The sequence below is a fragment of a genome, unplaced genomic scaffold (assembly GCF_019419815.1).
Source record: "Pyrus x bretschneideri cultivar Hongxiangsu unplaced genomic scaffold, Pyrus_bretschneideri_v1 Contig127, whole genome shotgun sequence".
NCBI classification, from domain to species: domain Eukaryota; kingdom Viridiplantae; phylum Streptophyta; class Magnoliopsida; order Rosales; family Rosaceae; genus Pyrus; species Pyrus x bretschneideri.
In genome coordinates this window covers 350,729-364,057 of record NW_025999421.1, presented here as the reverse complement: position 1 = coordinate 364,057, position 13,329 = coordinate 350,729, and the positions used below count along the sequence as shown (strand labels likewise).

The 13,329-nt window shown below is 41.5% G+C and overlaps 1 protein-coding gene across 1 annotated transcript; it reads left to right on the top strand.

Moving 5' to 3' along the window:
- The first annotated feature begins 5,080 nt into the window (after positions 1 to 5,080).
- On the top strand, positions 5,081 to 13,329 carry LOC103941647 (phosphoenolpyruvate carboxykinase (ATP) 1-like). The gene is made up of 8 exons (XM_048578614.1): positions 5,081 to 5,130; positions 5,458 to 5,554; positions 6,142 to 6,279; positions 11,928 to 12,219; positions 12,353 to 12,531; positions 12,613 to 12,782; positions 12,871 to 13,039; positions 13,131 to 13,329. Exons 1-8 carry the CDS (start codon positions 5,081 to 5,083, stop codon positions 13,131 to 13,133), a joined length of 1,098 nt encoding a protein of 365 aa, XP_048434571.1. The 3' UTR covers positions 13,134 to 13,329.

Genomic DNA, 13,329 nt, shown 5'->3' with positions numbered 1-13,329 from the left:
TGGGGTGAGACACGGCGTTATTTTGGCGCTGCGAGCGAAAAAGTTGTTGTCTAAGGGTTGTCAGGGGTATCTAGCTCATGTGGTGTTAGATGAGGCTGTTCCTAACAGAGTTGAGGATGTGAGAGTGGTCAGACACTTCCCTGATGTATTCCCCGAGGATTTACCTGGTTTACCCCCAGATCGAGACGTGGAGTTCACTATTGAGTTGCTTCCAGGTATTAATCCCATTTCTTTAACTCCTTATCGTATGGCTCCCGCGGAGTTAAGGGAATTGAAAGTTCAGTTGCAGGAGTTAGTGGACAAGGGATTTATTCAGCCTAGTACTTCGCCTTGGGGCGCTCCAGTTCTGTTTGTGAGGAAGAAGGATGGAACTTTGAGGCTGTGTATCGACTACAGGCAATTAAATCAGGTGACAATTAAAAACCGTTATCCATTGCCTCGTATCGATGATTTGTTCGATCAGCTGAGAGGTGCTTGTGTGTTCTCTAAGATAGACTTGAGGTCTGGTTACTATCAGCTGAAGATTAATAGGGATGATGTTCCTAAGACGGCATTCAGGACTCGTTACGGTCATTACGAGTTTCTGGTTATGCCATTTGGGTTGACGAATGCACCAGCTGCTTTCATGGATTTGATGAATCGGGTGTTCCAGCCTTACTTGGATAGATTTGTTATTGTCTTCATTGACGATATTCTGGTGTATTCTAAGTCCAAAGCGGAGCATGTTCGACATCTTACTTTGGTGTTGAAGAGGTTGAGGGAACACCAATTGTATGCTAAGTTTAGCAAGTGCCAGTTCTGGTTAGATCAAGTTGCGTTCTTGGGGCACATCATTTCTGCTCAGGGTATTTTGGTTGACCCTCAGAAGGTTGCAGCGGTAGAGAGTTGGGAGCAACCGCGAACCGTCACCGAGGTGAGAAGTTTCCTTGGGTTGGCAGGGTATTATCGGAGATTCGTTAAGGATTTTTCGGTGATTGCCTTGCCACTGACGAGATTAACGAGGAAGGATGTTAAATTTGAGTGGGATGATAGGTGTGAGCAGAGTTTCCAGCAGTTGAAGCATTGTCTCACTCATGCACCTGTTTTGGCACTCCCAGACGATAGTGGTGATTTCGAGGTTTATAGTGATGCTTCCTTGAATGGTCTGGGATGTGTGTTGATGCAGCATGGTAGGGTGATTGCTTATGCTTCGCGGCAGTTGAAACCTCATGAGTTGAATTACCCTACGCATGATTTGGAGTTGGCTGCTATCATCTTTGCGTTGAAGTTGTGGAGACACTATCTTTACGGAGAGAAGTGTAGGATCTTTACAGATCACAAGAGTCTCCAATATCTCTTTACTCAGAAGGAACTTAATCTTCGTCAGCGGAGGTGGTTGGAGTTGCTCAGTGATTACGATTGCACGATTGATTATCACCCTGGTCGTGCGAACGTAATGGCTGATGCACTTAGCAGGAAGTCACAGGGCCGTATTAATGCGTTGTACGCTAGTTGTGTTCCTCTTTTGGTTGACTTGCGTGCTACGGGAGTGAGGTTAGAAGCAGAAGATCGAGAAGTGGCGCTACTTGCTAATTTCCAAGTTAGGCCAATTCTTATTGATCGGGTACTTGAAGCTCAAGTAGCTGATCAGGAGACTCAAGAACTAATCCAGGCTCGAGATCAAGGAAGGAGGCGAGACCTCAGAGTTCGTGATTCGGATGGCATGTTGATGCTAGAGGGTAGAATGTTCGTGCCTAATAGTGTGGAGTTGAAGAAAGAAATTCTCGATGAAGCACATATCTCGGCTTATGCCATGCATTGAGGAGCTTCTACAATGTATCATACCATTCGACCATTTTATTATTGGCCGGGTATGAAGAGGGAGATAGCCGAGTATGTAAGCAGGTGTGCTGTGTGTCAGCAGGTTAAAGCAGAGAGGAAGAAGCCGTTTGGGTTGTTGCAGCCGCTTCCCGTTCCAGAGTGGAAATGGGAAAATATCACCATGGATTTTGTGTACAAGTTGCCGCGTACACAAAATGGCTTTGACGGCATTTGGGTGATCGTCGATCGACTCACTAAGTCGGCTCATTTTATTCCTGTTAGAGAGAAGTATTCTTTGAGCCGTTTAGCGGAGTTGTTTATCTCGAAGGTTGTGAAGTATCATTGTGTCCCAGTGAGTATTGTCTCGGATCGTGATCCACGATTCACATCGAAGTTTTGGGTGGCTTTTCAGGAAGCTTTGGGTACGAGATTACTTTACAGTACGGCGTATCATCCTCAGACAGACGGACAGTCAGAGAGAACTATTCAGACTTTGGAGGATATGCTGCGGGCTTCGGTGTTGCAGTTTGGCGATGCTTGGCACCAGCGGTTAGATTTGATGGAATTTGCCTACAACAACAGTTTTCATTCGAGTATTGGCATGGCGCCATTTGAGGCCTTGTATGGCAGATCTTGTCACACACCGTTGTGTTGGTCAGAGGTTGGAGAAAGAGTTTTAGTGGGTCCGGAGATTGTCGAGGAGACTACTCAGAATGTTCAGGTAATTAGGTCTAACCTGAAAGCAGCTCAGGACAGGCAGAAGAGTTTAGCGGATCGGCATGCTACGGACAGAGTGTATGAGGTCGAAGATTGGGTTTTTCTGAAGCTTTCACCGTGGAGAGGTGTCGTGCGATTTGGAAAGAAGGGGAAGTTGAGTCCCAGGTACATCGGACCATACATGGTCACAGAACGAGTTGGTGAGGTAGCTTACAGGTTGGAGTTGCCTCCGGAGTTGGCTAGAGTGCATAACGTCTTTCACGTGTCTATGCTCCGACACTATGTTGCTGATCCATCCCACGTGATACCTCCTCAACCGCTTGAGATTAACCCAGATTTGACGTATGACGAGGAACCGGTGACGATCATCGATTGGAAAGAGAAGGTTCTGAGGAACAAGACGGTGAACTTAGTGAAAGTTTTGTGGAGGAATCATTCAGTTGAGGAAGCTACTTGGGAGACAGAAGATCGGATGAGGGATTTGTACCCTCGATTGTTCTTTGACCACTAGGGGTTGTTACTTGGTTGTTTTGAATTTCGGGACGAAATTCTATTAAGGTGGGAAGGTTGTGACATCCCGTCCCGAGATTATTAAAACGCACGTGTGAAATTACATATCTGCCCCTAGTTCGTTTCGTTATTCTGTTTGGTGGGTGGTGTGGTGTTGGCATGTGTTGGGCCACACACACACACACACACTGTCCCTATCTCTCTCCCTCTGTCTTCTCCCTGTCGCTCTCTCTCTCCCGTGTTCCCATTTCCTTCCTCTTCCTATTGGAATTGTACGGACACACACGAACACACTCAACCACTTACAGATCGAGGGAACCAAGACCACCCTCGTGCTCGTGGGGCTGAGAGGAGTCCAGTGGTACCATTTTCAGGTAAGGTTGTAGCCGTTTTCACGTCGAGGCAGGGGGGCTACGACCCTTCCACTTACCAGTGAGTGGGCTTTTGTTTTCCGTATATACCTATATACATTTATATTCCCAGAAATTGATTAAAAAGGGTTATTTATGTTATGCCATGCACTTTATTATTATTATCGTTTATGCATCATTGCATGCATTAGTAGTGGCATGCATACACATATGCATATTGGGTGCTGTGGACGCACAGGTAAGTGCCAGGTAAGTGGTATTCATATTTACATACAGCAGTAGTTTGAGATGCTTAGAGAGCTCATAACCTGCACCCCCGGTGTTAGTGCTCCCGCCCAGTGTAGGGCACAGTCCTTCACGTGATGTTCACCTCCCGCACCACACGCTCAGCTTGGATCCAAGTTAGGTGCACAGTCTTGTCGTACAGACCACATTAGGTGGTTCCGACTCGTAGGTGACCCGCGATTATTCGCACAGCCTTCACGTGATCGTAGCACTAGAGCGTATATATATGTTACACCCAGGCCTGTCGTACAGACCACTTTAGGTGGTTCCGACTCGTGGGCAGGTTCAGTTGTTCAGTTGTCGAGGTTTAGATTTGAGCTCTATATACAGCCGTACAGGTCACGTTAAGTGACTCCGGCTGCCAGATGTTATATTATTGATATGATTCATACCTGAGCACATACATTTTATTATGAGGTTTCGACATGGCATATCTTGAGCATGTTTGGCATTTTTTTATACGTACGTATATATGATTATTTTCTGGGAAGTATACAGGTTTTACGGCGAGGGGTTAGAATGTATTTTGCTAAATGGTTTTCAAAGAGCTTTGTTTTTGCCCACTCACGCTTTTGTTTTGCGTCCCTCCAGGTTCTAGTTGCTTAGCGGTTTCGGTGGTCTCCCAGAGGTTTCTTCCGGCTTTTCTGACAGACACTCACCATTGTAGGGTCACCTTCGGGTGTACTTTTGTCGCAATCTTCTTTTGGACTGCTGTAGACCTGCTCTGAATTGTGTTTCACTTATGCTAGCACTTGTCATAGTATTTTGTATGCTAGTTTTTAATTTATTCGTACTTTTATATTATTACTTTATTAGCTTCCGCACGTGCACATGGCTACGTCACCTTCGTGTGACGGCCAGCACGCTCCGATCTCGGTCGGGGTGTGTCAGATCCCCCACGGCAGCAAGTACATGAGGTAAGTTCCCAATCCGACATTTAATCTCAATTAGCTAATCTTACTTCTATTGTGTCTCAGATGGCCGAAGGAATGAGGATACAAGGACCAATTGTATGTGGTGTGTGTTCTATCCAATGACACCCTTCGGAGAAGTGCCCTCAATTGATTGAGAATGGGGGATGGGAGAGTGCAAATGCCATTGGATTTCCAAGCCAAAATCAGCCACGAAATTATCCTTATTCCAACACATACAATCTGGTTTGGAGAGATCACCCAAATTTCAAGTGGAAGGAGCCTCAACAACCTCAACAACAAGGAAGCTTTAGGCAACAACCCTTGGGGTTTTACACCAAACCATACATCCCCAATCAAGGCCAAACACAACTTGCCCAAACCACTCAAGGTACGTCTTTGGACAATGATACACTTATTAAGTTACTAACCAATTTGTCTCAAGGGCAAGAGAATCAAAACAAAGCGATGCAAAACCAAGGCAAAATGGTGAACCACTTGGAGAAGCAAATTGGGCAGATAGTGAAGTTTGTAGGGTAATTCCGAGACCAAGGCAAGCTCCCTAGTTCAACCATTGTCAATCCAAAGGGAGGGTTCAAATCTGCCAAAGCAATCACATTGAGAAGTGGAAAAGAAGTTGGCACTAATCCAAAACCATCCAAAACAAGTCCAAATGAAGATGAAAAGCTGCAATTGGAAGAAGATGAGCCAAGCAAAGCCATAGCAAGGGTAAAAACACCCTTACCGCAACCACTTAGGGACCCCAATGCATCCAATTCATCTAATTCGGCCAATATAGGTAAGTTGGGTTCAAATTCGATTAATTCTAATTCTATTCCACCCAATGTTCCTTTCTCTCATAGATTTATGCAAGCAAAGAAAGAGGAGAATGACAAAGACATTCTTGAGACATTTAGGAAAGTACAAGTCAATATACCACTCCTCGATGCCATCAAGCAAGTGCCCAAATATGCCAAATTTTTTAAGGAACTTTGCACCACAAGGAAGAGGGCTTCGAATAAAGAGGTGGTTAGGGTAAGTGAAAACGTTTCTGTTGTTTTACAAAGAAAGTTACCTCCAAAGTGCAAAGATCCAGGTAGCTTTACAATCCCTTGCATTATTGGCCAAACTAAGTTTGAACATGCTATGTTAGACTTAGGAGCTTCCATTAACGTCATGCCATATTCTATTTATGCATCCATGAACTTTGGTGAATTGAAAAATTATGGTGAGATTATTCAATTGGCCGATCGATCTAATGCCTATCCAAAGGGAGTTTTGGAAGATGTTTTAGGCCAAGTGAATAACTTGATCTTCCCAGCGGATTTCTATGTTCTTGAGATGGAAGAAACCCATTCCACATCCTTGCCACTCCTTCTTAGGAGGCCATTCATGAAGACGGCCCGCACTAAGATCGATGTGTTTAAAGGAACTTTAACGATGGAATTTGATGGGGAAGTTATTGATTTAATATTTCTGAAACCATGAGATTTCCTAATGATGATCATTCATGTTTCTCTATTGATATCTTTGATTCATTGGCACAGGAACATCTTGATCAATTGCATGAGGATGCACTTGAAACAGTCCTTACAAATGGAATAGAATTGACAAATCACATGGCATCACCCATAGCACCCCACGACACCAATCTGGAATTTCATGCCATGCCCTTTGATGATGAAGTAATTGAGGTGGTGGCTGCCCTAGAGTCATTGTTACGGCTCAATGGTAAGTCCTCAATCCCAATGTCAATTCCAATTTCAACTAACAAGTTGCTTCCTTCCATAGTGCAGCCATCTACCCTTGAGCTTAAACCATTACCAAACCACTTGAAGTATGTTTTCTTGGGTGAACAAGAGACATTGCCCGTCATAGTGGCCTCCTCACTCACGGCACAAGAAGAGGACAAGTTGGTAAGGGTTCTAAAGGAGCACAAAACAGCCATAGGGTGGACTTTAGCCGATATTAAGGGCATAAGCCCTACCACATGCATGCACTGAATACTCATGGAAGAGGGAGCTAAACCATCTAGGGAAGCACAACGCCGACTTAACCCTACAATGATATAAGTCATGAAGAAGAAGATTATCAAACTCCTTGATTGTGGCGTTATCTATCCCATCTCAGATAGTTGTTGGGTTTCACCGGTCCAAGTAGTTCCAAAGAAGTCCAGAGTCACAGTGGTGAAGAATGAAGAGAATGAGCTTGTGCGCACACGCATCCAAACTGGTTGGAGAGTTTGCATTGATTATAGGAAGCTAAATGCCACCACAAGGAAAGATCACTTCCCTTTGCCATTCATTGATCAAATGCTTGAAAGGTTAGCCGGTCATTCTTTTTATTGTTTTCTTGATGGTTATTCGGGTTATAATCAAATTGTCATAGCGCCGGATGATCAAGAAAATACCACTTTTACTTGTCTATTTGGTACTTTTGCTTATCGTCATATGCCATTTGGTTTGTGCAATGCACCTGCCACCTTTCAAAGATGCATGGTAAGTATATTTTCTGATTATGTTGAAAAATTATTGAGGTATTCATGGATGATTTCAGTTTGTTTGGGGACTCATTTGATGATTGTTTGCATAATCTCACTTTAATCTTGAAAAGATGCGTGGAAACTAACCCTGTTTTAAATTGGGAAAAATGTCATTTTATGGTAAAACAAGGCATAGTTTTGGGTCATATCATCTCTGAAAAAGGAATTGAAGTTGATAAGTCAAAAATAGATCTTTTACGTTACTTACCCTCTCCTACTTCGGTGAGAGAGGTTCGTTCTTTTCTTGGACATGCAGGATTCTATAGGCGATTTATCAAGGATTTTTCCAAGATTGCACAACCCCTTTGTCGTCTCCTACAAAAGGAAGTGTCCTTTGAATTCAACGAGGAGTGTGAGAAGGCATTCAAGCACCTCAAGGAGATGCTTACCACGACACCAATCATGGTCCCACCAGATTGGAGCATGCCTTTTGAGTTCATGTGTGATGCATCCGATTATGCAATAGGGGCTTTTTTTGGGCCAAAGGAAGAACAAGCAACCACATGTCATCTATTATGCATCCCGAACCTTGAATGATGCTCAATTGAACTACTCTACCACTGAAAAAGAACTTCTTGACGTTGTGTTTGCTTTAGATAAGTTTCGTTCATATTTACTTGGCAGTACAATTGTTGTTTATTCTGACTATGCAGCCTTGAAGTACTTATTCACCAAAAAGGAGGCCAAACCAAGGCTAATTCGTTGGATGCTTCTCCTCCAAGAGTTTGACATTGAAATTAGAGACAAGAAAGGGAGTGAAAACGTAGTGGCTGACCATTTGAGTCATATGGTGTGCAATGAGGAGTCTTTACCCATCCAAGAGACATTCCCTAATGAGCAATTGCTGTCCATTAAGGTAAGTGAACCTTGGTATGCCGATTTGGTGAACTTTTTGGTGTCAAAATGTGTTCCAAACACCATAACCAAGCACCAACGTGGTAAACTCAAGAAAGAGGCACGGTTTTATGTGTGGGATGATCCATATTTGTGGAAATATTGTGCGGATTAGATTCTTCGTAGATGTGTGCATGATTGTGAGTTTAATTCAATTTTAACTTTTTATCACACTTATACATGTGGAGGACATTTTGGCACACAACACACTGCCCTTAAGTTAGAATGTGGTTTTTATTGGCCTACAGTCTTTAAAGATGCTAGAACTTTTTGTTTAACTTGTGATCGTTGTCAAGGAATGGGCAATATAGGTGCAAGGGACCAAATGCTGCAAACACCCATCTTTAATGTTGAAATTTTTGATGTTTGGGGCATTGATTTCATGGGTCCTTTTCCTTCTTCATATGGTTTCACTTATATTTTGCTTGTGGTTGATTATGTCTCAAAATGGGTGGAAGCAAAGGCCACCCGTACTAATGATTCTAGAGTGGTTGCAAATTTTATCAAAACTAACATCTTTGCTAGATTTGGGATGCCTAGAGTGCTCATTAGTGATGGAGGGTCTCATTTTTGTAATCGCACCATTGAGGCGTTGCTCAAGAAATATCAAGTCACACATAAGGTTTCAACACCTTATCATCCTCAAACCAATGGCCAAGCCGAGGTGTCCAATAGAGAAATCAAGCAGATTTTGGAGAAGACCGTTTGGCCAACAAGAAAAGATTTTGGAGGATGCATTGTGAGCCTATCGTATGGCCTACAAAACACCCATTGGGATGTCACCATTTTGGCTTGTCTATGGCAAACCATGCCATCTCCCTGTGGAGTTAAAACACAAGGCACATCGGGCTATCAAAACATTCAACATGAACATAGATGCGGCTGGAATTCATAGGAAGCTTCAATTGAATGAACTTGAAGAGATTCGGCTTAAAGCTTATGAGAATGCTTGCATTTACCAGGAGAAGACCAAGGCTTTCCATGACAAGATGATTCATAGCAAAACATTCTCTATAGGGCAACAAGTTTTACTTTTTAATTCTCGCCTTCGTTTGTTTCCCAGTAAGTTACGTTCTATATAGATTGAGGAATGGTGCAGTTCCAATCCAAAGCTTGAGGAATGGCCAAGAATTCAAGGTGAATGGAAATCGTTTGAAGCCATATTATGAAAGTGTTGAAGGGCAGATTGTGGAGGATGTCACCCTCCATGCCGTGGGTTCCAATTGAGCCTAAGAAGAGAGTTTGTCCGGCTTTCCGACGTTAAAGGAAGTGCTTCTTGGGAGGCAACCCATGCATTCAACTAGAGAGGACTTAGGCAATCCAACAATTCATTCAAATAAATCAGATTTGCGTTCCTAAACCCCTCTCTCTTTATTGTTTTTATTTCGTCATGCTAGTTAGTTTATATTGTTTGTTTGAATGTGAGTCTTTGTTTGAAACATTGAGGACAATGTTTGATTTAAGTGTTGGGGGGAGGGGGGTGTAAACAAGTTATTTTTGCATGATTTTCGTGGGATTGTATCACCTATGACTTCCAATGTTGTTTCTCACTGTTTTTAAGTGTTTTTAGTGTGTTTTGAAGTGTTTTTATGTGTTTGGATCAGAAAATACGAAAATTTTACAAAAAAAAAATTGCAAAACAGTTTTGAAAAACCCAAAAAGAGTTGTTTTTAAGTTGTTTTTGTGTGTTTGTTTGTGTTTTAGGGTACCTTCCAACACGATGATGAGGATTTGGTTTTTAATTGCATGACTATTAAAGAAAGTTATAAACATGGATGGAAGTTTGATTTACTCTTTGGTTTATGCTTGGTTATAGTTTACGAATTCACATGTAATCACAAAGAGAAAATCAGTTTTTGTAACATGCTTGAAGGAAGGAACTCAAACTAAAGCTACCATCCCTGAGAGACTAGAGCCTAAAACGTTCTTTGGAGAGTATAAATCTATGATTTCTTGTTTTCTAAAGTCGTTGCATGATCTCATTATTCTTTGCTTGGTTGCTACTTAGAATGCATTTCATCATTATAGTTCCAAATACTAGAACTCATGCCCATTTCATTCAAAGCATGATATTGATTGCATAACATACAATAAGATGAAGTTGTTTAGTTAAACCAAAGCCAAAGAGCCTAACCCTTTTGCTTATGTATTGTAGGATTAACCCTTTTGAGCCTTTTCAAGCCTATTTTCTTTGTTAGCCACATTATCCTCACCTAGCCTAGATTAGGATTTTCCATACCCTAGTTCTTAAAGGATAGTGAAGCATGACTTAGAATGAATTCCTTTTGATCAACATATTGCAGAAAACAAGTGTGGGGGAAGGTAATAGGGCACGGCAAAGAAAGAAAATAAAGAAAAAAAAATTCATGGAAAAATAAAAAGAAAAGAGGAAAGTGGTAAAAAGAAAGAAAAAGAGTTGGAAAATAAGTGAGAATAATCTCACAAGTATTGGTTGTTGACCCTAAGTGTTGCATGAATCTTCCCTTGTGTTCAAAAGTTAATTTCTGCCATCAAAAGTGAGTTTAAGTGTCAATTTCATTACTTTGCTTCCTATTGCTTTAAGAACCTTTGTTTATCCTTTACCTTCTTTGTTAGCCAATACCCTTAGCCTCATTACAACCCTCAACTTCTATCTTGATGTTATGTGTTCAATATGTGGAGTTTGAATTTGGTATGAGCATATGGAATCACTGGTTCTCATTCTAAGTAGTAGCATTCCATTCATAAGATCATATACATATCATTGTCATAATTCCAGAAAATGCTTTCTTTGTTATAACATATGTGAGTGCTAGTCTACATGTTTACATCAATCTTCTTACATATACCTACTGTAGGGTGTGTAGTTAGAAAATCTGTGTGAAAATAGAGAGTATACCTAGTGAGGAATTGAGGGAATTCTCTAAGGCATGTTACTACATTCAAAATGTTGTTTTAATTGATTGAATGTGAACTAGTAAGTTGTAACTATGGTTAAGTGTTTGCTCACGTGTAAAGAGAGCCAAAAACTGTGGGAGTGATGTTCTTTAATGTGTCATGTTCATTGGAAATCCTTGAGGTACATGTTGGAAGGTCTAGAGTGTGTTTTGTTAGTTTTGTTTGTTTTGTTTTGCTCAAGGACTAGCTAAAGCTAAGTGTGGGGAAATTTGATAGGAGCATATTTAGGCCACTTAGTTAGCTTGTTTTCTTACATTTATGTTGTTAGTTCATAGTTATTTTAGTATTTTAAGCTATTTCGTGTGTTTATAGGTTCATTTGGCTAAGGTAGCAAGAAGGTGCATTTTGGAGCCTTTTGGAGCAAAATTGGACTTGGAATGGATAGCATATGCTTGGAGCAAAAGGAATGGACGAAATTGAAGACCTAAAGATGTTAGGATTCCTAATCAACGAAGGATTCCTAATCAAAGAAGGATTCCTAGTCAAAGAAGGTTTCCTATTTGAAGTAGGAAAGTTAAGCCAAGGTTTCCTATTTTGGTTTAACCTTTCCTAATCCTAAAAGGCCCTAGGTTCTAGCAACATTGAGGAGTCTTATGCATTTTAGGACACAAATTAAACCTTCCTTGCATCCTTATGTCCCTTGCCGTGCCTTCCATAAACTGCCCCTTCCTTGCCGTGCAAGGGGAATGCCTATTTCCTATTTTGTGTCACAAGATCACATTCCTCTTTCACGCTATTCAAGGCCGCACCTTACATACCTATTCTATCCTAAATCCTTGCTTAATTTCAGCCTTAACTCACATTCCATTTCCTATTCTTTTCTTGCCGCAAGTCACATTCATATTACCTTTAATTTTTAATTTTACTTACTTATTTTGAGGAGATTCTGACCTTTAAGGCTCTTGGACAAAATAGCTAAGTTTAATTGGCCTTCCATAAGCCTTTGCTGCACCCATATAGAAGATTATTCATTCATATTCACTCATTCATACAATCTGCCATCTTTCATCCTGTCCACCAACCTTTACCACAGCCTTCATCCTCTCTTCCACCATTCCCATACTTCCATACCTTCACCCAAACACTCATACACCATTCCCAAACCTTTGCCGCATCCCCTACCAATCTAAATTCATCCTTAACCCAGAAATACATCCAAAATCACCCAAAAACTCTTCATTGGCAGTGTTGGAAAACATCGTGTTTGATGAGCATACACGAGAGGTGGACTATTCTGACAAATCTGCTACAGGTAAATATCAATTATTTTCATCCCAAAATTCACACAATTTGAGTTTGAATCTCATGATACGGTGATTGATTATGCTTATACATAATTCTGATGGACCATATAATATATTGAGCTGTTTTTCTTCTGGTTGCAGAGAACACTCGTGCAGCTTACCCCATCGAATACATTCCCAACGCAAAGATACCATGCATTGGTCCACATCCAAACAACGTCAAACTTTTGGCGTGCGATGCATTTGGTGTGCTCCCTCCTGTGAGCAAGTTAAACCTTGCTCAGACCCTGTACCACTTCATCAGTGGCTACACTGCTCTGGTAAATTCAAATTCTCTATTTGTACTCGTGAACACATAACATTTCGGTTACTATATTAACTAATTGTTGATAAATTTATAGGTTGCTGGAACTGAAGATGGTATCAAGGAGCCAACAGCAACATTCTCAGCATGCTTCGGTGCAGCATTTATAATGTTGCATCCTACTAAGTATGCAGCAATGCTGGCTGAGAAGATGCAGAAGCACAGTGCAACAGGATGGTTGGTTAACACTGGCTGGTCCGGTGGAAGGTATATGTGCATTCGATTATCATCATAATTTTAGAGAATCATTTCCATGAGAAAATATTAACCAAACAATCATCTTTCTTTCCTGCAGCTATGGATCAGGAAAGCGCATTAAGTTGCCCTACACCAGGAAAATCATTGACGCCATCCACTCCGGCAGCCTCTTAAACGCGAAGTACAAGAAGACTGAAGTGTTTGGACTTGAAATCCCCACTGAGGTCGAGGGAGTGCCTTCAGAAATACTGGATCCAGTGAACACTGTAAGTTGGTTTTCTCTCTATATACCATTTCCTTGTTCGGTCTTGACCTTCATTGTTAATGTGATATCCGAATCTTTATTTGGGGTTGCAGTGATCGGACAAGAATGCATACAATGAAACTTTGATGAAGCTGGCTGGCCTGTTCAAGAGGAACTTTGAGACTTTCACAAATTACAAGATTGGGAAGGACAACAAGCTGACCGAGGAGATACTTGCGGCCGAAACAAATTTCTAAAACCTTCGCAGAAAAGAAGAATAACTAGAAACTCTAGAGAAGCTAGGGGGCAAGG